Source organism: Ornithorhynchus anatinus, chromosome 12 (assembly GCF_004115215.2).
Source record: "Ornithorhynchus anatinus isolate Pmale09 chromosome 12, mOrnAna1.pri.v4, whole genome shotgun sequence".
Classification (NCBI taxonomy): Eukaryota; Metazoa; Chordata; class Mammalia; order Monotremata; family Ornithorhynchidae; genus Ornithorhynchus; species Ornithorhynchus anatinus.
The window spans coordinates 38,367,134-38,392,006 of record NC_041739.1 but is presented as its reverse complement, the minus strand read 5'-3'; the positions used below and the strand labels follow the sequence as shown (position 1 = coordinate 38,392,006).

General features: G+C 47.4%; 1 protein-coding gene across 2 annotated transcripts in view; it reads right to left on the bottom strand.

Annotated features, from left to right (window-relative positions):
* The window catches only part of LEF1 (lymphoid enhancer binding factor 1), a 136,535-nt gene that overhangs the window by 4,653 nt on the left and 107,009 nt on the right, over positions 1–24,873 (bottom strand). For both annotated transcript variants that reach the window (XM_029077047.1, XM_029077048.2), the window contains exons 7-11: positions 24,099–24,221; positions 21,373–21,535; positions 13,803–13,910; positions 11,324–11,372; positions 10,618–10,658 (exon numbers count right to left, since the gene is read on the bottom strand). In XM_029077047.1, the coding sequence (XP_028932880.1) occupies positions 10,624–10,658; positions 11,324–11,372; positions 13,803–13,910; positions 21,373–21,535; positions 24,099–24,221 (478 nt within the window). In that variant the 3' untranslated portion in view covers positions 10,618–10,623. The remainder of the gene's footprint in view (positions 1–10,617; positions 10,659–11,323; positions 11,373–13,802; positions 13,911–21,372; positions 21,536–24,098; positions 24,222–24,873) is intronic.

The following is a 24,873-nucleotide window of genomic DNA, read 5'->3' as shown; positions in this document are numbered from 1 at the left end:
GATGCTTTTCTACACTCTAAGCTCATTGTGGGAGGTAACGCGTTCACCAACTCTGTTATGTTTTACTCCCAAGAGCTAAGTACAGGGCTCTGCACACCATGATCACTCAGTAAATACTATTAATACTGTACTAAGCGCTGGAGTGGATACAAGCAAATCGGGATGGACACAGTCCCTGTCCCACCTGGGGCTCCAGCCTCAAATCTCTCATAGGCCTGGCTTCCTAATTTCTCGAGCGAGCAGGAATCACCTCACAAGCCGGCCAGTGAGCCTGCCTTAGTTTCCCCTTTGAAAAAAGCCCAGATTGAAGCTCCGGCCGACTCTAAGTCTGCCGGGCCAAACTCTACCTTAAAACAGGAGGAGACAAGGGGAGGGCCCTATGGCACTGCTTTTCAGATATAAAACAGGTCAAATCAGGATTCTTTTCAAGAAACCACAGGCATGTGCTAAGGAGACTGAAGATTTCCCACATCTAAGACTTCACTGGGGGGCTGCAGTTGAAGTCTGGCCAAGCGAGGCATGCCCTAGCAGAGCCCGGATCCACAAGTGAAGTCGGCGCAATCAAAGACGGCAATTATAGCTCCCTGGCTGTGGTTAGGCTTCAAAGAAAGTGCTGCAAGTCACATTTTACATATGTTAAGTCTTGGGCCCGATCCACAGCCGGGACCATTTCTACGGCCTGTCTGACTGCTGGTAATGAGTAACTGCTAAAAGCGAAATCCAAACGCAAACCTTTCGCAGACCAAACTCGAAATCTGCAAAAATACCCCAAGCCGGCGACTGACCGAGATGTCGACTGGGCCAAACTCTTCTTAGAGACCGGGCTGTGGGGAGGGGAGGGGAAGAGAGGGGACGACTTCAATTTTGTCTGGCCAAGCCAGAAGATTTCAACACCAGACGTGCTCTTTGCAGATAAAATTATACGGACCATGGAGCCCTGAGGGGTCCTGAGCCTTGACTCAAAGGAAGTGCTTTGTGGGAAAGGGAAAAACATAAAAACACCATCTCCTCCTTCAAACAGCATGTTCATTAGAGCTTCGACCTAGGCAAGATCCCCAGCAGGAAGAAAAGGGTTAACAAAGAGTCTAAGCCAAGCTGCAGAAGAGACTAAGAAGTTGGGAGGGGGCGGGTTACTGGCAGTCTGGGCAGAGGTCCAGGAAAAATTATCCTCCCTCTCTCACCTCCCTGGGCAAATTTAGGGCAAGGAGAGACAGGAGACCCAAGTTCAAGTGCCCCAAATTGCCACCCCAGAAAACTCTAACAGTTTCTGAAAATCCAAGGGAAGGAGAGGTGATTTGAATGTGATGGGTGAACAGAGGGAAAAAGACAGAGTCTAATGACAAAATTGCTTCACTGACACTAGACCCAGGCCAATAATAGCAAAACCAACTCCAAGAGGGAAACTGACAAAATGGTAAAATCCCGGTAAGCATATTCACACCTAAAAATGAAATTCCCAGCCTCTACTAACGGAAGGTCATCTCTCTCTCGGCTGAGGTAGCTTGCTGCCACACATTTATCGAAAAGAAAGTGAGGGCTTCCTTAGAAGACAAGGGAAATTTATCTAGAAGAAAGTTCAGTCTTTCTCACCCGAGAGGGGGTCAGGGAGGGCTTTTTGTCCCTAGTGGCCTGGGGTCACTCAGAGGGATCTAACCCTTTGCCCATCTCATAATTTGGAACCAAAGTACTGTGAAACCAGGAATCACGATGCCTCCGGCTACTTATTTGAGAGGGGGAGGCTAGGCATAAGGAGTGAGAGGTTCCAAACCTGAACTTCCAAATGAGCTCCTCCCTAAGATTAAAAATATCACCTCGGAAACTCAGCCTCCGTTCTCGGGAATGAAAAACTCCCCGGCATTTGAGCAAAAGCCAGAAAGATAATGGGAGGTTATGGATGGTTATGCCCTGTTGGTGTTTATACAGCTGCAGTAGTCCCCAGCCCACTGACGGAGTCCCAGCAGCCGAGCGCTCTCTGGCCGCTACCAGCTTCTCTGCCTGATCCCGAAATCCACGGTCTCTGAAGCAGATTTTTTTCCGTCTTTGGCAGTTCTGGTACTAGTTGGGTCTCTTCCCCTATCCTGCGATACTTGGAACCAGTTTCAACAAACAGTCTGCCCGCTATACTTGAAACCGAACCTGTAAATCCAAGACGGCTACTCCGAGGGAATAATGTGCTTATCGCCGGGCTGACTGTGTTTTTTCTTTCTTTTAAATGGTATTACTATGTGTCAAGCCCTGTTCTAAGCGCTGGAGTAGATACAAGGTAATCAGGTTGGACACAGTTCATGTCTCACATGGTTTTAATCTCCATTTTATGGGTGCAGTAACTGAGGCACAGAGAAATTGGTGGAGTGCTCAAGGTCCCACGGCAAACAAGTGGCAGAGTGAGGGCTAGAACTCAGGTTCTTCTGCCTCCCGGGAACATGCTATACTGCATGCTGGGGGTTTCCCTAAATTCCTGTATACTTGCACCTCCATTAGGCTGTAGGATACGAGGGCAGGGACTGTGTCTGTCTGTTGTGCATACCAAGATACCACATAGTAGATGCTCATTCATTAGACACCATCACTGCCCTACATGGATATTGTGGCTACTCAAAATTCATTTTCTCCCTCGCCCTTTTGAGCCTCCTTTATAACTCAACCAATAACCGCCTCAGATTACAGGCGATTCTGAAGACTCACAGGGAAATGAATAGGTCTCCTCAAAGTCAAGACTCTTCAAGGAAACCCTTCCTGTAGCTAACTCTGCTCATGTGCACCCAATGAGGAAAGGTGGTCCTTCACGTCTGAATATGTGAACTGCAGTTCTCCTTGACTGGAAAGGATTGAGCTCCAATCAAGAGGAGTTGTAAACAGAACCAACCCCACCCCATCCTCATAACTCACAAATGCTGGAGTTCCAACTCTATGGTTGCTATTAGGCCTAAAGAATGCCAAACTGCGTCTTTCAGAGGAGTGTTTGGAAAGGAGAGGAGAAGATCCAAAAAAAAAAGACAAAAGTAAAGAGTAAAAATCTCAACTCTTAGTGTTCTAGTCTCTACCAACTTCTATGACTAATCCTGAGTTTAAGAAGCATAATAATAAGAAGAATGGTATTTGTTAAATGCTTACTATGTGCCAGGCACTGTACTTAGCAATGGGGTGGATCCAAGCAAATTGGGTTGGACACAGTCCCTGTCCCATGTGGGGCTCACAGTCTCAACCCCCCAGTTTACAGAGGAGGTAACTGAGGCTCAGAGAAGTGAAGTGACTTGCCCAAGCTCCCACGGCAGACAAGTGGCAGAGCCGGGATTAGAACACATGACCTTCTGACTCCCAGGCCCGTGCTCTATCCACTACACCGTGCTGCTTCCCATGTTTAAGAAGCATTCCTCTAGACTCTAAGCTCGTCCGTGCAGACTGTGAACTCGTCCATCTACACTGTAAGCTCATCAGTGTAGGCTGTAAGCTCGTTGAGGACGGGGAACGCATTTACTGATTCTGTTATATTTTACCTTCCCAAGCACTTAGTACAGGGTTCTGCTCAAAGTAAGTGCTCGATAAATACAATCGATCGATTCCTATTTTTCTCCTTAAATGTCCAAGGTTACAATAGACAGAAACTGAACACCAGATAATTCTACTAACGTTCTCTTTAAAAAGGGATATTCTCCCACAAAGTCCAGGGTGAGGAGAGAGTCTGGCCTCACGGAGATTTAAGCAGGTGTGTTTAAAAGCAAAGTTGGAGAAATCTGGGTAATGGATGGACAGATGGTTTCATTTAACAATCGATCGATCGGTGGTATTTACTGAGCGCTTACTGCATTCAGAGAGCACTGTACTACATGTGAAATACCAGTGGTTGGATCAGTGTGGTAGAAGTCAGGATGGGAGAGGAAAGGGCAGATTCTAGAGATGTGAAGGTAGAACAGACGGGATTTTGTAACAGCCTATGTGGGTTGAATGAAAATGAATTAGAAATGAAAAGAGCCAACAAGGGAAAGTGACACTCCAGAAAATTCTTCGTTCCTTCCCTCCCCTTGCCCTCTCTCTTGCATCATTTTACTTTCAGAAATATTTTTCATCAGGGTACCCGGTACATAAAAAATACAGTGAATACACATATTTCAAAAAGTAAAAGTTGGGTGGACTTACGAGACAGGAGAAATGCATCATCTTTCTTTCTGAAATACTTTTCGTCAGTATACCCATACATAAAAAATACAGCGTATACACGTATTTCAAAAAGTAAAAGTTGGATGTGCATCAAGAGACAGGAAAAGCAATAAATTGAACCAAAAGCACTTAGGTACTCACCCTACCCTTCCCCGTTGTAACAGGGCCTCGGTTCCCTCATCTGCAAAATGGGGATTAAGACCACGAGTCCCATGTGGGACAGGGACTGTGTCCATTCTGATTAGCGTGTATCCCCCAGCTCAATTTTAATACCCATCTCACCCATTAGACTGTAATCTCCTTGAGAACAGGGCGGATTTTATTTTGTACTTTTCCAAGCACTTAATAAAGTGCTCTGCACAAAGTAAATCCTCTTCAGATGCTACAGATCGACTGAAGAGCTGGTCTCTGGCATTAGACAACTTTAAGATTCAGTGAAGAGGAAGCAAACATTAAGCCTCGGTCCAGGTTTCCCATTAACTAATAAACCGCGCTAAGGTGGACGGAAGGCTTCAGCATTATCACCATCGTCTTCATCATCAATGGCATTTATTGAGCGTTCAACGTGTGCAGAGCACTGAACTTGGGGACATACAGTGCGATAGAGTTGGTAGACAAAATACCTGCCCTCATACAGTCTGTGGGAGGAGACAGACGGGAAACAACGGAGTATAAGGATAGGTACGTATAATAATGGTATTTATTAAGCACTTACTATGTGCCAGGCACTGTTCTAAGCGCTGGGGTAGATACAAGATAATGAGGTTGGCACAGTCCCTGTCCCATATAGGGCTCACAGTCTTAATCCAGGAGTGCTTTGGGGCTCTGCTCAGTATCAAAGTGCTTAAGAACTACACGGTCGAGTGCAGAGTCAATGCAGAGGGGAGAGAGAAGAGGGGAAATGAAGGACTAGTCTGGGAAGGCCTCTTGGAGGAGATGGGATTTTAGGAGGGTTTTGAGGATGGAAAGAGTGATGGTGGTCAGTCAGATATGAAGGGTGAGGGAGTTGCAGGACGGGGGGAGGACGAGGACAACGGGTGGGATTCTTTAGGCTCCAGGGTCCAGCGGGCGGTCTCTTTCTCTCCTGGGGTCGAAGCTGGCCTCAAAATCCATGGTTTCAGGCTCTGTGTTCCCTAGGACCTGGGCCACCTCTGCCTTATCTCCCATCCATGTAGCTACTCAGCCTCAAAATCACTCACGGATGGACGTGCCGGCTGGCATATACAGCATCAGCCCTGCAAGGGCCTGGGAGTCAGAAGACCTGGATTCTAATCCCGGCTCTGCCACGAGACTGCTGGGCAAGTCACTTCACTTCTCAGGGCCTCGGTTCCCTCATCTGCAAAATGGGGATTAAGACCACGAGTCCCGTGTGGGACAGGGACTGTGTCCATTCTGATTAGCTTGTATCTACTCCAGCTCTTAGAACAGTGCTTGGCACATAGTAAATGCTTAACAAGTACCATAGTAATAATAATAATATTATTATCCTCTGTGCCTCAGTTTCCTCGACTACAAAATGGGGATTCAATACCTGCTCTCCTTCCTACTTAGACTGCGAACCCCATGCAGGAAAGGAACTGTGCTTGGCACACAGTAAGCATTTAACAAAAATCCAGTTATCATCATTTTTACCAATAAGTGACACAGCTCATTTCATGCTAAGCTTATTTTTCAAAATACACCCAGTTCTTTCCTAACAGTACTAGGCATTTGGATAACACGATTTCAGGGAATGCCCTTAGGACCACGGTGGGTCTCTCTGAATGCACAGTGCATAAGTGGAAGACAGAAAGGAGTGCGGCCCAGGGGAAAGAACACGGACATCTAAGTAGGAGGGGGTAGAATTCAATCCTCACTTAAGGATGGGACATCTAATATCTCCACTTTGCCCTTTACATCTCACACTTTTCCATGAATTTATCCAAACTCCTCTTGAACCTGCAGATCTTTGATCTGCACCGCTTCCTCACTGCTTCCTGAGATAACAAATTCCATATGTTTACCACCCGCTGGGTGAAGAAATGTTTCCTTTTGTTTATTTTTGAACCACCTCCTTCTAGCTTCAACCGGTGTCTCTCACACTGGAGTTGCGTCCTTTGTGGCAATTTCCTTAACCCCTTGCAGAGCCATGGATTTAAAAAAAAAACAACTTTTCCATTTGAGAATATATCGATGAACCTTGTAATAATAATAATTACAATAATTATAGTACTTGTTAAGTGCTTACTATATGCCAACAGCTTTATATGAAAGAAAATAAATTGTTTTCATTGCTTGTAGTTAAAAATTTGTTTTCTGTGGCCGAATTGTCCATTCCAAGCGCTTAGTACAGTGTCTGCACATAGTTAGCGCTCAATAAATACTATTGAATGAACTCCTATTCTAAGCGCTGGAGTAGATACAAGCTAATCAGGTTGGACAGAGTCCAGGCCCCCACGTGGGGCTCACCATCTTAATCCCCATTTTACAGATGAGGTAACTGAGGCACAGAGAAGTGAAGTGCCTTGCCCAAGGTCACACAACAGATGTGTGGCTGAGGCGGAATTAGAACTCAGGTCCTAGCTCCAAGCCCCTGCTCTATCCACTAAGCCATGCTCCTACTCTTATAAGCCCTTTCACGGCACTATAAGTCGCCAAACGTTGACCAAGACGATGGGATTCCTGAAGATCAGTTTCCTCTTCCTCCCTCGCTTTAATAAATTCATTAAATCAATCAATGATATACACTGAGCAAAGAGCACTGTACTGAGCGCTTGGGAGAGTACAATATAACCGAGTCGGTAGATATGTTCCCTGCCCGCGGAGCTCAAATGGAATTGCCCTCCTGACATGATAAGGGCCAAATCCGTCCGAAGTTAGCCCCGGAACTACTTTAGCTCCTTGATTACGCACCAGCCTCTGACCACCCAGGTGCAGTGGTGGCCCTGGGCATTCAAGTAGAAGGATGGCACAACCAACTTATTCAAGACTAAAAGTTCTTTGTGAGCAGGAAATGTGTGTACCAACTCTGTTATGCTGTACTCTCCCAAGCCCTTAGTACAGTGCTCAGTAAATCCTATTGATTGATTGAAAGGGTCTTGAATTTGGAAGGTTCCTCTTTCTTCATTGCCTAGAAATGATGACGAAGGTATCTGTTAAGCGCTTACTAGGTGCCAAGCACTGTTCTAAGCACTGGGGTAGATACAAGGTTATCAGGTCGTCCCACGTGGGGCTCACGGTCTTAATCCCCATTTCACAGATGAGGTAACTGAGGCACAGAGAAGTGAAGTCACTTGCCCCAAGTCACAGAGCAGACAAGTGGAGGAGCAGGGATTAGAAGCCGTGACCTCTGACTCCCGAGCCCGTGCTCTTTCCACTAAGCCACGGCAGCTTCTCTGACTAGAAATCTGTCACTCTTCCTCTCCTCTCCCTGTACCCTTCCCCCTTCCAGCCCCCCATCCAAGGCTGCCTAGCCTCTGTCCACCTCTCCTCACCCCCGGGCATTCGTCCCCGACGCTCAGCCTGGTGTGGCGAGGGGACGAGAGCGATAGTGGCCTCCCCTCAGGTTGGAAGCACCTCACGGACTCTCTGTGTCCTGACGACGCTAATGTCGACCAGCGGACGCCGGGGAACTTCATCCTAGCCCCGTTAGTCCTCTAGGCAGTAAGCTCGTTGGGGGCTGGGAAGGTGTCTGTTAATATTGTTGTATTATACTCTCCCCAGCGCTTAGTACGTGCTTTGCACATAGTGGCGCTCAATAAATATGACATTCTCTGAAACTGAAATTCAGCACGGGAGGCCTGAAGAGCTTTGGCATGGTGTTCTGTGAACTGGGTGCTTTTCCTCAGAGTTGGGTCCCCAGATGGACCGCGTCACTGGGCGTGGAGGCTTCCGAATTAACAGCTGCTGCTTGGGGGGCAGGCTGGCGCTCAGCACTCTCTCGGGCATGTAATAATCGGGGTACTTGCTAAGCGCTTACTATGTGCCAAGTACTGTTCTAAGCGCCGGGGTAGGTACAAGTTAATCAGGGTGGACGCAGTCCCTGTCCCACATAGGGCTCACAGTCTTAATCCCCTCTTTTCAGATGAGGTATGTGAGGCCCAGAGAAGTGAAGTGACTTGCCCAAGGTCACACATCAGACCAGGGGTGGAGCCGGGATTAGAACCCATGCTCTCGTGACTCCTAAACCCGTGCCCTGTTCACTAATGTACCCCCTTGACGTCACTGGCTTGGCTGCATTAGCGTGGGGGGAAGACTAAGAGTGGGAGAGGGGTTGTTAGGAGTGAACACAGCCTGAGAATGGAGGTTATCTGCCCCAGATCCTCCCTGAACTCCCCCCAAGCTGGGCACACCTCACCCCTCCCCACCCACCCCCCGACTGGTTCCTTTGAGACAGAGCTGCAGCCCAGGCGGTGGTATTATTAACAATAATAATAACTGATAGTAATAATCATGATAGTTACTGTGGTATTTGTTACACAATTACTACGTGCCCTGCACTTTACTGAGCACTTGGGTAAATACAGGACAATCAGGTCGGACACAGGCCCGGTCGCACGTGAGGCTCAAAGTCCAAGTAGGAGGTAGAACAGATAGCGAAGCCCCATTTTACAAAAGAGAAAACTGAGACGCTAAATGCTTCATCTAAGTTCCCACAGTAGAGCTGAGGCAGGGATAGAATGCAAAGTCTCTGAGTTCCAGGCCCGTGCTCTCACCACTAAGTCACGCTGCTTCCCACCGGGCCACATGCTGGGGCTATCTACGCCCCTCCAGCTGGGACCACCGAGGTCTGTGCCATAGGACTGAGGGCGGGGATGCGGAGGGCAGTCAAGTCAATCACCGTGCCCCCTCCTACCTCTCCTCGTTAACTCTCCTACTTCAACCCAGCTCTCACACTTTGCTCCTCTAATGCTGACCTTCTCACGGAACCTCAGTCCCCTCTATCTCGCCGCCAACCTCTCACCTCTCGTCCCGCCTCTGGCCTAGAACGCCCTCCCTCCTCCTACCCGACAATTTCTCTCCCCCACTTCAAAGCCTTATTGAAGGCCCATCTCCTCCAAGAGGCCTTCCCTGACTAATTCCTCCTTTCCTCTTCTCTCACTCCCTTCTGCGTCACCCTGACCGGCTCCCTTTATTCATCTCCACACCCAGCCCCGCAGCACTTATGTACATAGCTGTCATTTATTTATTTATATCGATGCCCGCCTCCCCCTCTAGACTGTAAGCTCGTTGTGGGCAGGGAATGTGTCTGTTATATTGTGCTCTCCCAAGTGTTCAGTATGGTGCTCTGCACACAGTAAGCGTTCAGTAAATACGATTGACTTGGGGCCTGCATCCTCCACCATATGCTGCTTGTCTTCTCTCCACCGGAAGCTCCCTGATCACCTTCTCCCTGGACGGTCCTCTCAGCTTCCCATCCCGGGAGTGGGAGGAAGAGGGGAAAGGAGGGAGGAGGGAGCAAGCGGGCTCCTGGAACCTTCTTCATCCCCCAAACAGCTCAATCAGGTTCCTCTCCATCCACTCATCTCTCCCACCTCGCCCCAGCTCACAATCTTCATTCTTCTGAAGACTTAAGACTGGATTATAGCAACTAGGGAGGGGAAAGAGGAAGCTTTTAGTGTTAGGTGATCATTAAAACACCTCAGGTTAATTGTCCAGCTCCCTTCAAAAAATCAGAATTTCTCTAATTTTGCATTTCGTCTGAGAATTTTGACGGTATTTTGCCAGCGTTTGGTCTCGCCAGAATCCCGAAGTCAATGATTAGGTGGGGAGAAGGGAAAAACAGAGGGTCAAAAAACATGAAGACATGAAAATGTGAAAAAAGAGGTCATAAACACGGCATCTGGACTATCTGGACTCCAAAAGTCCCCGATAAAATACACTGTTTTCAAGTGAAAACTTCAGAACTTTCTTTCTCCTCTTCAGAAAGGGAGCAAGAGTGGGACTGAAAGACATTATAGCAATTATCATCATCGTCATTGTGATATTTGTTAAATGTGTATCATGTGCTAAGCACTGGGATAGATGGCATACAATCACAGCAGACAGAGTTCCTGTCCTCTATGGGTCTCATTGTCTAAGTGGAAGGGAGTACAGACACTAAATCCCCATTTTATGGATGAGGTAATGGAGGCCCAGAGAAGTTAAGTGCCTTGCCCCAGGGCACACAGCAGATAAATGGTGGAGCCAGGTTTTGAACCCAGGTCCTCTGACTCCCAGGCCCTTACTCTTTCCACTAGGCCACGCTGAGGAAACAAGGGAAGGGAGGTATGGGGTGAGAGGCAGCATTCAATGGCTAACATAGAGCCGGTATAAAAACCTTTGGTTTTCAAAACATGGACTTGGAGTTACCAATTTGATTTTCGAGATTTTTCTTTTTTCAAAGCGACGGTGCGTGGGATCAGAGTCAGCAAGACGATTTGCCAGCGAGGGCCTATTGTACAAAGGCTGTTGGCAGTAAGACCAGAGAGACGTTCTTACCATGTTTCAGATGTAGGCAGCGGCCATTCTGGGACCCGGACCTGTAGAAAATTGGGTCCTTTAACAGATTTTCACTGAAGAGGATTGCTTACATTCCAAATACCTAGCACGCTACAATATAATGTGGCATCGCTTGCTTTACTTTGTGTGGTTCTTATTCGAGCCATTTCTATGTCTGTCAACATGGGACTCCTTTTAATGGAGGGAAGGGTGGAAAAATAAGACCTCGCTGATTCTACCTCCTCGAAAATAGAAACAAGTTTCAATAATGGAGTCTCTGACTGTCTGTTTGCTTGTTTTTAAACTACGTGGTTTGAAAAGAAAACAATTCCAGAGAATGGAATGCTTTATGTTCTACAGTCAATAACACAAAATATGACAATTTTGGGGGAGAATGTGAATGGAAAAACAGAGGTAGGAAAAAAAAGACAAATCAATAAAGAGAAAAAGAATGAAAAATAGCAGAAGGAAGTAATCATTTCTCCACCGTTAATGCCCAGGATTCTAGGGGAGAGTGCATCCAGGAGGGGTCTTTTGAATATATCTGCACACATCCATATTCTTTCGAGTTTCCGGTTAGACAGCAGAGTTAAAAGAAAAAGTATACAACCACAGAATACGGCGTTATTCAGACAGACGCCTGTTACTTCAAGCACGGGATGTTAGAAACAGAAAGAATGAAAGGTAAAAGTCACACCGGGCATACCTGATGTGGACTCCTGTAGCTTCTCTCGCTTCCTCTTCTTTTTCTTACCCTAAACCCCCCCCCCCAAAACAAGTCATTTGTCACCTAGGCATAGTGAAAAAAATCGCACGAAGAGAAAATGATTCTTATAAAAATGACTCCTGTTTTTACTGTTTACATTACAGAAGATTCCCTATTAGCCAGGGACTACAACTAAAAGGCCAGGCCCAGGACACAGGGGCATGGAGGAAATGAAGGGAATTCAAAAGATATCGTGCCGTGTCCAGGGAACTTAGATTCGGTGCGGATAAGCGACTTAAACTCATCAAAGATAACATAGTAACTAAAGAGGTGACCCGGGGCAAAGATACAAAAAGTACGGGGTATTTCCAAATAAAATATGAACAAGCAGAAGATTTAAAAGGAGGTTTCCATTTTTTTGGACTACGTTTTGCTTGTTTTGAAAGTCACTTCTGTTATTTGCGTAGCCCAAAGACGTTCCAAGCACAATGTGTGAATGAGGACCGGTGGTCTGTGAAAGTCCCCTTGGTGACCAGTGCGACAGAGAATGGGGCTTCCGTAGCTTAAGTGATCCAGGGGTGACTGCAGCGCTGCTCGTGAAACAGATCTGTCTCCTCACCTTAAGTGGGGCAACCCTGGCTGGGGCAAAGTTGCCACAGAGTTGGACGATGGCGGAGGAGGAGGAGGAGGAAGAGGAGGTGGCATTTGTTAAGCATTTACTATGTGTCAAGCACTGTTCTGAGTGCTGGGGTAGATATAAGGTTATCCGTTTGGATACTGCTCCTGTCCTGCGTGGAGCTCGCAGTCTAAATAGGAGGGAGAACAGGTATCGAGTCCCCATTTTGCAGATGAGGGAACTGGGGCACAGAGAAATGAAGTGACTTGCCCAAGGTCTCACAGGAGACGGATGGTGGAGCCAGGATTAGATCCAGGTCCTCTGACTCCCAGGCCTGTGCTCTTTCCACGAGGCTAAGCTGCTTCTCAAAGTACATCATCAGAGCATCTTTCATGGCCTATTAAAGGAGCAGGGGACTGGGAAGTAGATGAGTTTGGGCTCTGCTGCTTGTCACTCTGCGTCCAGTGCTCTGCACATAGTAAGTGCTCAATAAATGCCACTGATGGAGAAATTCTGCTGCTAGACTACTCCTCCTGAACTGCGAAGAGACAAGGTAACTCAGGAAGATAGAAGTTTTGCTGCCAAGGGGAGACCATATACCTTCACCACTGCAAAACAGAATTTTTTTAAATGGTATTTGTTAAGTGCTTACCTTGTGCCAGGCACCGTACAAGCTAATCAGGTTGGACAAGGTCCTGGTCCCACATGGGGCTCACAGTCTTGATCCCCATTTTTCAGATGAGGTAAACTGAGGCCGAGAGAAGTTAAGTGACTTGCCCAAGGTCTCACACGTGGCGGAGCACGGATTAGAACCCAGGTCCTCTGACTCCCAGGCCCGGATTCATCCCACGAGGCCACCCTGCTTCTCTTCCCTTATGAATCGGCCTCCCGCACATAGGGAGATATTGCCAATTCCCGAGATGGGGCTGGCAACGTGGCAGCTACTTCTACGCTTTTTTAAAATTTATCATGGTATTTGTTAGGCCCCGACTATGTGCCAAGCACTGAGGACTGGATTAGACACAAGATAATCAAGTTGGGCACAGTGCCTGTACTTGGGATTGTAGTGGATGCTTTCTCTAGATTGTAAGCTCATTGTGGGCATCTGTTTATTGCTATACTGTACTCTCCCAAGCGCTTAGTACAGTGCTCTGCACACAGCAAGCGCTCAATAAATACAACTGAATGAATGAATACATAGGGCTTACAGTCTAAGCAGGGGGGACAAGAGGTACTGAATCCCCATTTTGCAGATGAGGGAACTGAGGCACGGGAAAGTTCAGTTACTTGCCCAACGTCACCCAGCATGCAAATGGAGGACCGTCTACCACATAAGCTCTAGTAAAACCTCAGCGACTCTTCTATTCCGTCCATCGCCAGGGGTGGCCATACAATTCTGATTAGCGGCTCTAAATTTCGCCTCTTACTTAAAAGGACAATCCCGTTTGTTTAAACACCTGCTTCTGATTTCACGTCCGACATGAGAATTGTTTTCAAACACTAAAATGCTGGTAGCTCAAGTTCTTTAAAAGACCGACTCTTCATTCTCTCCCCAACCCTCTCAGGTTTGCCATTTACAATTTTCTGTATCAAATTAGTGTTTGTTCTTTCAAGTATATAATGGTAAGCTTTTAATATAATTGTAGAGATATCCACCATCTGAGAACGATTAATTACTGCATTAATGACTCCGGGGACACAAAATGCAATGGATTCATTTGGACTTCATTGTAACATTCCTTTTGTCTTGCAGTAAATGAGAAAGCACCAGAATTCATGTGTCCCTGAAAATACCTTTTCTTTCCCGAAGGCAGTCGGAAAAAATGCATGTGACCCACAAGCCTAAATAGAGCTGATGCTTACGTAATTGTCTCTTGCAGACCAGCCTGGATACAGTTGCATGTGTAATTGCCTTTCTTTTCGAGCTAATTCGTAATATTTAGCCTGTTCTTCGCGGGAGAGGGCATGCCACTGAAAGCAAAATAGAGAGAAAAATAGAGAGAGAAAAATTCATCTAAGAACAGATCATAACGATTCAAATGATGTTTTAGGATCCTAAAGGAATTTAAAATAGGCAAATCATTAGCAATAATAATAAAAATAATAAGCAATGGTAGAACCTCGTGCCCATCTCGCATGGGGCTCAGAGTGTAACCTTGTAAAGGCATTAGCTTTTGTTTTACAGAAAGTAGAGCAGGTGATGATGATAATTGTGGAATTTGTTGAACACTTACTATGTTCCAAGCTCTGTATGAGAAGCAGCGTAGCTTAGTGAAAAGAGCCCGGGCCTGGGAGTCAGAGACCCTGGGTTCTAACACCGCGTCTGCCACGTTACTGCTGCGTGACCTTGGACAAGTCACTTCACGTCTCTGTGCCTCAGTTCCCTCATCTGCAAGATGGGGGTTCAATACCTGTGCTCCCTCCTACTTAGATTGTGAGCCCCACGTAGGACTCGATTATCTTGTATCCACCCCAATGTTTAGAGCATTGCTCGGCACACAGTAGAAAATACCGCAATTATTACTATGATTATTATCGTACCAAGTGCTGGCGTAGATAAAAGATAATCTAGTCTTGCATGGAGCTCACAGTGAAAGTAGGGAATAGAGGTAGTGAATGCCCAACTGAGGCACAGAGAAGTTAAAGTGACTTGTCCTGGGGCACAAAGCAGGAAAGCAATCAATAAATCATATTTCCTGAGCACTTATCATGTGCAGGGTGCTACAAAAAGGTAAATGGTGGTAGAGGGATTAGAACCCAGGTTCTCTGGCTCCCAGCTCTGTCCTCTTTCCACTGGACCATGCGAGAAGTCAATCTTCATGCTGTTTTAGAAGTAACGTGGCCTAGTGGCTAGAGCCCGGGCCTGGGAGTCGGAAGGACCTGGTTTCCAGTCCCGGGTCTGCCACTTGTCTGCTGTGTGACCTTGGGCAAGTCGCGTCACTTCTCTAGTTCCCTCATCCGTAAAGTGGGGATGAAGACTGTGAGCCCCATGCGGGACAGGGACTGTGTCCAACCTGATATGCCTATATCCACCCCAGCGCTTGGTGGAGTGCCTGGCACACAGTAAGCGCTTAAATACCACAGTGATTATTCAAGCTGGAAAACCAAGTTGACTTCTACTCCTTCTCTAGCACTCAGTAGTGCATTCCATTCAAGAGAGTCAGTCATGGTGCTCCAACTCTCCTGTCGTATGCCTTCGAGTCGCTTTCGACCCATAGTGACACCTCTCTCCGAACGCCCCGCTCTCCACGTGCAGTCGTTCTGGTAGTGAATCTGTAGAGTTTTCTTGGTAAAAATCCACTGACTCCCTCCATGCATTTAACTTGAGTCTCCACCCTCGACTCTCTCCCCTGCCGCTGCTGCCCAGCACAGGTGAGTTTTGACTTGTAGCCGATGGCCTTCCACTCGCTAGCCACTGGCTAAGCTAGGAATGGACTGGGTAGACCTCTGCTTCACTCTCCCTCCCGTAGCTGAGACCCGTAGAGGACTGGAAATTCTCCGACCCCGAGAGGGGGCTTCAACTCTCGCAGATGGTTTTGGGAGCTATTTGGCAGAGTCAATCCCATTGTGCTACAGAAACTATCATCTGTAACCTCTTCTCGGTCTTTTCCCATTAAAAACGAATTAGTCATCAATTTTGCAAGGGAACGTCAGCGCATCACTCCGGGGTTCTGATGTTTCTTGGCACACCGCGAATTGGGATTGGTCAAAATTTCACTTGGGTGTGAAATGTGCTAAAGCTGTCAAGGGGTTATTTCCTCTGGTGCCTTGCCCCACGCTTTCGTGTGAAAAAAAATCAATCAATCAATCATATTTATTGAGTGCTTACTGTATGAAGAGTACTGTACTAAGTGCTTCAGCGAGTACAAGATAAAGAAGGCCCTTCATCAAGTCATAAGATGCCAGTGAACATCCAAAGCTACGTGACTGTAAAGTCCTGTAAATGCCCTTCACACCGTCAACTCGAGGGCAGGGAACATGTCCACCAACTCTGTTGCACTGTACTCTCCCAAGGACTTGGCACAGTGCTCTGCGCCGAGGAAATGCTCAATAAATTCCAACAATCGATTGCTTGATTTTTTCATGGTACTTGTGAAGTGCTTCCTCTGTGCTAGGCACTGTACTAAGCACTGGGGTAAAGCACTTGGGAGAATAATAATGACAACTGTGGTATTTGTTAAGCGCTTACTATGTGTCAGGCCCTGTACTAGCTGCTGGGGTAGATACAAGCAAATCGAGTTGGATAGAGTCCCTGTCCCATGTGGGGCTCACAGACTCAATCTCCATATGAGGTAACTGAGGCATAGAGAAGTGAAGTGATTTACCCAAGGTTACAGAGCAGACAAGTGACAAGGGGCGGGATTTGAACCCATGATCTTCCGACTCCCAGGCCCGCTCTATCCACTATGCCACGCTGCTTCTCTACAATATAACATCATATAACATGTATATCGTACAACATTCCCCTCCCACAATGAGTTTACAGTCTAGCACTCTCCCGACTTTCGAGCCTGTACTAAAATCACACCTCCTCCAGGAAACCTTCCCTAAACTCTCATCCCCCTGCCCCGTTTCCCCTCCCGACTGCCTCAGCCATGCACTTACTCCAACTCCCCAGGTTCTGAGGTACTCAACCCATCCCTAACACAGTGCCACCTATATACCCCGTTACCTCCCTATTTCCTATAATTTCATTCAGTCAGTCAGTCAGTCATATTTACGAGCACTTACTGTGTGCAGGACACTGTACTAGGCATTTGGGAAAGTACAATACAACAATAAACAGACACATTCCCTGCTCATAACAAGCTTGTAGCCTGGGCGGGAGACAGACAACAATACAAATAAATTACAGATATGAACGCTTACTAAGTACGATGCTCTGTGACAGTCAGTAAGCGCTCAATAAACACCACTGATGGATGCACACAGAGGATTCATCTTATCAGCACATGGCATAAGTTAGATTCCCCCCACCCAGCAGGGTTCCTTGGGCCATCCTTATAAACGCCAACAAAACAGCACCGCCAGAACCAGAAGCAAACAGCACCGAACAGTGACGAAAATATCGGTTTGTGAGGCGGACTGATTCTCAACATCCCTTATTTCTGTATTCTGTTTTAGTCATTCATTCATGCATTCAATAGTATTTATTGAGCGCTATGTGCAGAGCACTGTACTAAGCGCTTGGAATGTACGAATCGGTAACAGATAGAGACAGTCCCTGCCCTGTGACGGGCTTACGGTCTAATCGTGGGAGACGGACAGACGAGAACGATGGCAATAAATAGAATCAAGACAAATAGAATCAAGGAAGGGGCCCGGTAGGATAGCTTTAAGGTAGCTCTACGCCCATAAAAGATGACCTTGTTAGCTTTTGAGAAGCTCAGAGATAAGGGCAAGAACTAGAGAAGAATGATTTCAAACAGATTTAGATACTGACTGAAAGTCCACGACGCCTTATGCTCTCCAAGATTTGGTCCAGAGAGCATGCCAAAAGCAGGTAGCCCGAGGATATGTAGCATTAGAGGAACTCTGGGTGGGACTGAGGCTAACTCAGAATTTCATGGAATTTCATGCATCCTGATCCTTCTTCCTTTAATTCTGTTATCCTTGTCTTCTATATTGGCTTTGTGTTTGTTTTTTCCCATTTCAATCAATCACTCAGTGCTACGTATTGAGCACTTCAGGTGTGCAGGAATTAAGTGCTTGGGAGAATAGTCAATCGTATTTATTAAGCTCTTAATGTGTGCAGAGCACTGTACTAAGCGCTTGGGAGAGTATAGTACAACAATAAACAGACACATTCCCTGGAACAGAGTTGGCAGACGTGTCCCCTGCTCACAAGCTTACAGAGGACGAGTTTACAGTCTAGTTTTATAGATCTGACTCCTCCCTTATCTAAAATTGTGAGCCTCTAGAGGACCAGATTTTCACCTGTTTTTTTCTCCCAGTGCTTAGTACAGTGCTCTGCACAGTAAGCACGTAATAAAAGCCACGACTGCTGCTATCTCTACTCCTAGCAATTTCTCCAGCTACAAAGCAGTGCTATCTGTACTGAACTTTGCCATTAAAAGAAGCCGGCAATAAAGTAAAACACGGAAATAAATAATGTAACTTTACATTCCCTTCCTATTCCTTTGTAAAACATAACTGATCACAGGCATTTGCTGTGCTCTACAGTTCATGAAAAATTAATAGAGTCACGCTAATGAAATGTTTACACTGAGCTCTGGCAGATTTACAGATTCAATCAAACCCAAGCTAAAGAACCTTAGCAGTTCTAAAGTGAACTGGCCTGAAAATGAATCCCATGATAACCGTCGCATCTTGAGTCTGGACTGTCCGGAAAACGTGTGTGCACTTTCAAGGTATTATGGCTTAATGTGCATTCAGAAACCACTTCTGATGTTCCAGGTTGCGTTTGTTCCTTCTGAATGTCAGTTTAATTTTTAGAGAAATGATGTTAAGCTCGTTATGGGTGGGGAATGTGTCTTGATGGTTGCATTGTACTCTCTCAAGCGCTTAGTACAGTGCTCTACAACCGGCAAACGCTCAATAAATACGATTGAGTGAATGAATAATAACTGTCAGAAGACGAAACGTGTGGCAAAGTTTCAGCATCGATTTGCTAAGAGCACCATAATTACCCCGACGCCAAACTGTGTGTTTTTAGAGCCGGGAACTTTAAAGAGCTGGCAAGCATTGCTCAACCTACTCCGAGGGGATCGAAAGCCTGATCTTAATCAAAGATCGCAGAGACTTGTAAATGGAAACAGGGGCCCCAAATCAGAGCCAGGGAGACCCAAAATGAAAACCACCTTAGGAGGCATATGCTCTGATCTGGGGACTGTTAAGGGAGCTGAGAAAGTAGCAATTGCTAGAAACGAGCATGCCCTGAGATGAGGCATTCCTCTCCTTCATCTCTTCCCTACCTCTCTGGAGCACGGACGCTAATTCTTCTGGGAAGACCGGTGGCCCTCACCACGAAGAATTAGAGTAGGATGGAAACCGAGATGAAAACATAAAACTTTTCCTCCTTACGGATTCCTTTTTCTAAAGGACTCTGGAAAAGTCCGCACCTTGGGCTTTGTAGCTGTGAGTCCTCTAGGAGCCATCGCGATTGGTAACTGGGCCCGTCTGGCCCAGGCATGAGCCCCGGAGGGCTATTGGTATTACTATGCTATTAAATGTTTAAGAACCTGTGTGGTGCTAGGCACCGTACATATTGAAAAAACATGAGAGCTATAACTTTGGCTTCCAATGCTTAGGGCCTGGGAAATATCTTTATTGCCAGCTATTGAAATTGGACTCAGGTAATTAGCTTTGTGATATCTAGCGGCAGGTAGTCGTGAAAATGTTTTTTAGTTATCAGTTTAATGAGCAATAATAATAATGATGATGATGGTATTTGTTAAGCGCTTATTATGTGTCCAGCAGTGTTCTAAGCCCCGGGGGATATACAAGCTAATCAAGTTGGACACAGTCCCTGTCCCACACGGAGATCACACTCTTAATCCCCACTTTACAGATGAGGTAACTGAGGCACAGAGAAGCGAAGCGACTTGCCTAGGGTCACGCAGCAGACAAGTGGCAGAGCCGGGGTTTGAATTACTTAATCAATTCTGGTATTTGTGAAGTGCTCACCATGCGCCAGACACTGTTCTAAGCGCTGGGGTAGATTCAAGATAATCGGGTTGGACAGTCCCTGTCCCACACAGGGCTCACGGTGTGAAAACCCATTTTACAGATGAGGGAACTGAGACACGGGGAAGTAACACAGGCAAGTGGCAGAGTCGGAATTAGAACCTATGGTCTTCTGACTCCCAGGCCTGTGCTCCATCCACTAGGCCACACCGCTGAGGAGACTCCTCACAAATCAATTGAAAAGGGGGTTCTTATGCGCTAGAAAGAGACAGGCATTTCCTGTACAGGCAGACACGTAAATAACCGGTCTCCACCACGGCACCGGTCTGATCTGGGGTAGAGGACCCCGGGGTGGAATTTCCCCACCAGTCCAGGCCGAGGAGACCCTCTGGATTTGAGGAGGCCTGTTCAGCAGGCTCCCCCCGTCCCTGGCCGACTTCGGGGTCTGGATCATCGCTTCCGTTTGAAGCTGGTGGCCAGAGGGGCGTCGCCGCTTACAGCTTCTGACAGAGCCGCTCTGGGCCGTAGCTTTCACCAAAGGTCAACCAAGGATCAGGGCAGCGGACGGAGACGGTGCCTGGGAGCTTGCTCATCCGGCTCTGGGGAAGGCGCCGGAGACCTCAGAATGGCTGTCTAGGAGTAAGGCCGCCCTTTTTTTTTTTTTTTTATGGTATTCGTTAATCACTTTACTATGTGCCAGGCACTGTCCTAAGTGCCGGGGAAGATACAAAGTCGTCTGAGCCCAACATGGGGCTCATAGTCTTAATCTCCATTTTACAGATGAAATAACTGAGGCACAGAGAATTGAAGTGACTTGGCCAAGCTCACACCGTGGGCAGGGAATGGGTCTTTTTATGGTCGCATTCTCCTAAGCACTCAGTACAGTATTCTGCACACAGTGAGCGCTCAATAAATGCAACTGACTGACATAACAGACAACTGGTGGAGCCGGGATTAGAACCCAGGTCCTCTGTCACTTAGTCCTCCCCCAATCTCTCCTTTTTGAGGGGTTTGGGGCTCTAGGGGCTGTGGAGGAACGGCTTAGACACTGCCTCACAGGACCACACGGAGGATCCAGCTGTCCAGGGGAAATCCAGGACTAATAATAAAAATAATAATAATTGCATTTATTAAGCATTTACTATGTGCCAAGCACCATTCTAAGTGCTGGGGCATTTACGAGATAATCAAGTTGCCCCATGTGGGGCTCACAATCTTAATCCCCATTTTACAGACGAGGTAACTGAGGCTCAGAGAAATGAAGCGATTTGCCCAAGGTAACACAGCAGACAACTGGTAGAGCGGGGATTAGAACCCACATCCTCTGACTCCCAAACCCGTGCTCTTGCCACGAGGCCGAGCTGCGGCTACCTGGGACTACAACTCCCAGCAGCGCACGAGGGCAAGGGATCATGTCGACAAACTCTGTTGTACTGAACTCTTCCGAGCGCTCAGTTTACGGTTCTGCACCGAGGAAGTCTCGACCCTGGCTTGATTCACGTGAGGCCCCCTGGGAATGAACCTCTAACCATTTCTGGATTAGCCCAGCTTCACGCCGGTCAATCAATCAGTCGATCAATGGTATTTATTCAGCGCTTACTCTGTGCGGAGCACTGTTCTAAGCACCTGGACCAGATGAGATTCAGCGGTCTGGGCCAGGGCTGAGCTGTGAGGTCGTGTGGGGTTCTAGTTGGGAGCGGGTAGGATCCTCTCTGGGGAGCAGAGAAAGGGGAGTTTAAGCGAAGCATTCCCCCACCTGCCACAATCACACCTCTACGCGACTTACCCTTCTGCCGAGGATCTGGTTGATAGCTGCACTTTCTTTCAGAGTACATTCGGCGACGACATTGGCTCTCATCTCTTTCATGTATAACATAAAAGCGTTCAGAGGTTTCTTAATGTGAGGTCTTTTCGGCTCCTGCTCTTTTCTCTGTTCGTGTTGAGGCTTCCTAAAAAGTGAGGGAGGGGGCAGGGAGAAGCAGAGCATCTGTTTACCATCACCGGCCAAACCAACTCCGGGGACGCGGTCTAGCAGGGCCCGACAAACTCCCAGACCCCGAGATTTGAAGAGAGGAGGCTCCGCGGATGGGCCCCTCAGGACCCTCGTGAAGACAATAAAACCCAGCAGCCCTGACCCTCACGGCTGAGAACCCCAGATGCTCTCGGAAGTCTTCTCCGCTTTTTAAAAGCAGACGATGACCGTGAAAATCTCGTCCCTGAAGGCTGGCGTGGGGTCAGAGAACTGTGGTGGCGTTGCGACCGGAGTCTCGATCACCCACAGAGCCAGCGGGCTGTGAGGAAGAGGCAGAGGACTGCTGCCTCGTTGGGACTCTGGACCAGCAAGTCCCCTGATACCCAGAAAGAAGCACGGATGCTGAGGACTTTTCTAATATTTGTGGTATCTGTTAAGCGCTCACTGTGTGCCAAGCACTGTACTAAGTTCTGGGATAGATGTAAGATGATCAGGTTGGTGGTACAGTCCCTGCCCTACCTGGGGCTCACCACCTGTCTGTTATATTGTTATGTTATACTCTCTCAAGCGCTGAGCACAGTGCTCTGCACACAGTAAGCACTCAGTGAACACGACTAAGTAGGAAGGTGAACAGGTATTGAACTCCCATTTTACAGATAAGGAAACTGAGGCACATAAGAGCTCATAAGAAGCAGCATGGCCTAGTGGATAGAGCACAGGCCTGGGAGTCAGATGCTGATGGGTTCTCTAATCCTGGCTCTGCCACTTGTCTGCTGTGTGACCTTGGGCAAGTCACTTCACTGCTCTGGGCCTCAGTTACCTCATCTGTAAAATGGGGATTAACTGTGAGCCTCACGTGGGACAACCACATTAGCCTGTATCTACCCCAGCGCTTAGAACAGTTCCCGGCACATAGGAAGCGCTTAACAAATACCATCATTATTATTATAATGGGGATTGAAACTGTGGAGCCTTATGTTGGACAGGGACTGTGTCCAACCCAACTGTCTTGTATCCAACCCAGCGCTTAGAACAGTACCGGGCATATAGTAAGCACTTAAAAAATACCATCGTTATTATTATTATTATTATAAAAGTTAAGTAACTTGACCAAAGTGACCGTGCAGGTAAGTGGTGGAGCCAGGATGAGAAGCCCGGCTTTCTGATGCCGAGGCCCACGCTCTTCTACTAGGTCCTGCTGCTTGTAGCCTTGCTATCAGGGTGGCCGAGCCGTCTAACCTGGATGCCATCTGCCCTGGGTGTTGGGGACACCAGGAACAATCAGACCAAGGACACCGAGGAGCCCACATGAGGCTGGAATAAGTCAGAACCCAAGTAGGAGGCAGGTCCCTGGTCCCTGCAGCTCGACGACTGAGGTAATATTGTGGATTTCCAGCAGTTCCTGGGGCCTGGGGTTCTGGGAGGGAAGTCAGGTTGAAGAACTACACCTCACACACGATTCCAAATCACAGATCCTGGTCACCAGCAACTTTCACAGAACTGGACTCAGAAAACTAACGGCCCAAAGCTCTTGAAACAGGCCCCAAGATCTATGAGATGTCTATGTCGATTTGGATTGTTTTAAGGGTGTTATGCACTTATTATGTGCCAGGTGCTGTATTAGGAGTTGGGGTAGATACAGGCTACTCAGGTAGTCCACATCCTACATGGGGTTCACCGTCTCTGTCCCCATTTTACAGATGAGGAAACTGAGGCACAGACATGTGAAGTGACCTGCACAATGGCACAAGGCAGACAAATGGTGGAGCTGGTATTGGAACCCAGATCCTTCTCACTTCCAGGCCCATGCTCTATCCGGTAGGCCATGCTCCTTCTCTAAGCAGCAAGGCTTGGAATGTCTGCAGTGTGACTCTGGCCAAGTTCCTTAGCTTTTAGGTGCCTCGGTTTCCTCCTGTGTTAAATGGGAGTCCAATGCCCTTTCTCTTTCCTACTTAGGGGCTGAGCCCCAGGTGGAACAGGGACTGTAAACCGACCTGATCATCTTATATTGTGGGCGTAATATCTTAGCCTGAACCGCTAACATTTGCTCTGCTAACATTTGTTCTGCTAACAAGGGCAGATATTAGTGCTGGGGTGGATACAAGCAAATCGGATTGGACACAGATCCTCCCTCGTGAGGCTCACAGTCTCAATCCCCATTTGGCAGATGAGGTAACTGAAACCCAGAGAAATGACGTGACTTGCCCAAGGTCACACAGAAGACAAATGGCGGAGCCAGGATTAGAACCCATGACCTTCTGACTCCCAGGTCCGTGTTCACCCCACTACTCCGTGTTGGGGATTAAGACTGTGAGCCCTAGGTGAGACATGGACTGTGTTCAACCCGATTAGCTTGAATCTCCCCCAGCGCTAAGAATGGTGCCTGACACATAGTACGCACTTAACAAATACCACAGTTTAGTAATTATTAGCGGGTATAAGCCGCCGCAGCAAAAAAGAACGAAAGCCAAGACCCGTTCCCCCTTGATTGCCTCCCCGCATCCTAAGACTTTTAAGGATGAAAGTAAGTACAAACTTACACGTGCATTAGGTCACTGTCAGGGTGGGGATGTTCTTGCTTGACCTGAGGTGTTACGATGGCTGGGTGAGGGATTCCGGTTGCATGAGGGCCCGGAGGGCCAGGAATCATGTGATGTGAAAACCTAGGAGAAGAAGAGGGAAGAAAAAAAATTGGCCCCAGAGTAAATGAATGCCACACCACCAAGGGACTCAGGATTGGCTCGATTGCACCCCACCATCGAGGAGACTTGTTGCCCACCCACCTACGTGTTTAAGGGCATGGGCTGTTGGGTGTCTACTTTTGCGCGGTCCGTATTTACAGATATGCCCTTCAGGCAGGGTTTCTCAAACTAGAAGGAGGCGGAAGGCCGGAGGAACGATGGAAATGCCCGTTACCATCAAGCATACTCTCCTCTCCTTTTTTCTTAGCAATTCCCTTAGCGGTACAAATGTCTACAGGACCCCCTGCTAGACTCAGCCCCGGCGTGTAGGACGCTTGCTTGGTGAAGGCCCCAGAAGTCAAATTTGGGACGGTGCTGTGAAAATTCAATCATTTTCTCCCATCTCCTGCCTTCCATCCTACTATTCGGTGGAAGGGGGAACTATAAGGAAGACATTCCCATCTTCTTTCAAAAAAACAATTTCCTTACAGAAAGGGCGAAAGAAATGTCTGAGAAACCTTGCCTCAAGGAAAGAGAATGGAGTGCATGAGGAAACATTATGTAATGCTGAGCTTGATACGGAATGGATAATCACACACACACACACACACCAACTAGACATTAAAGGCAACTG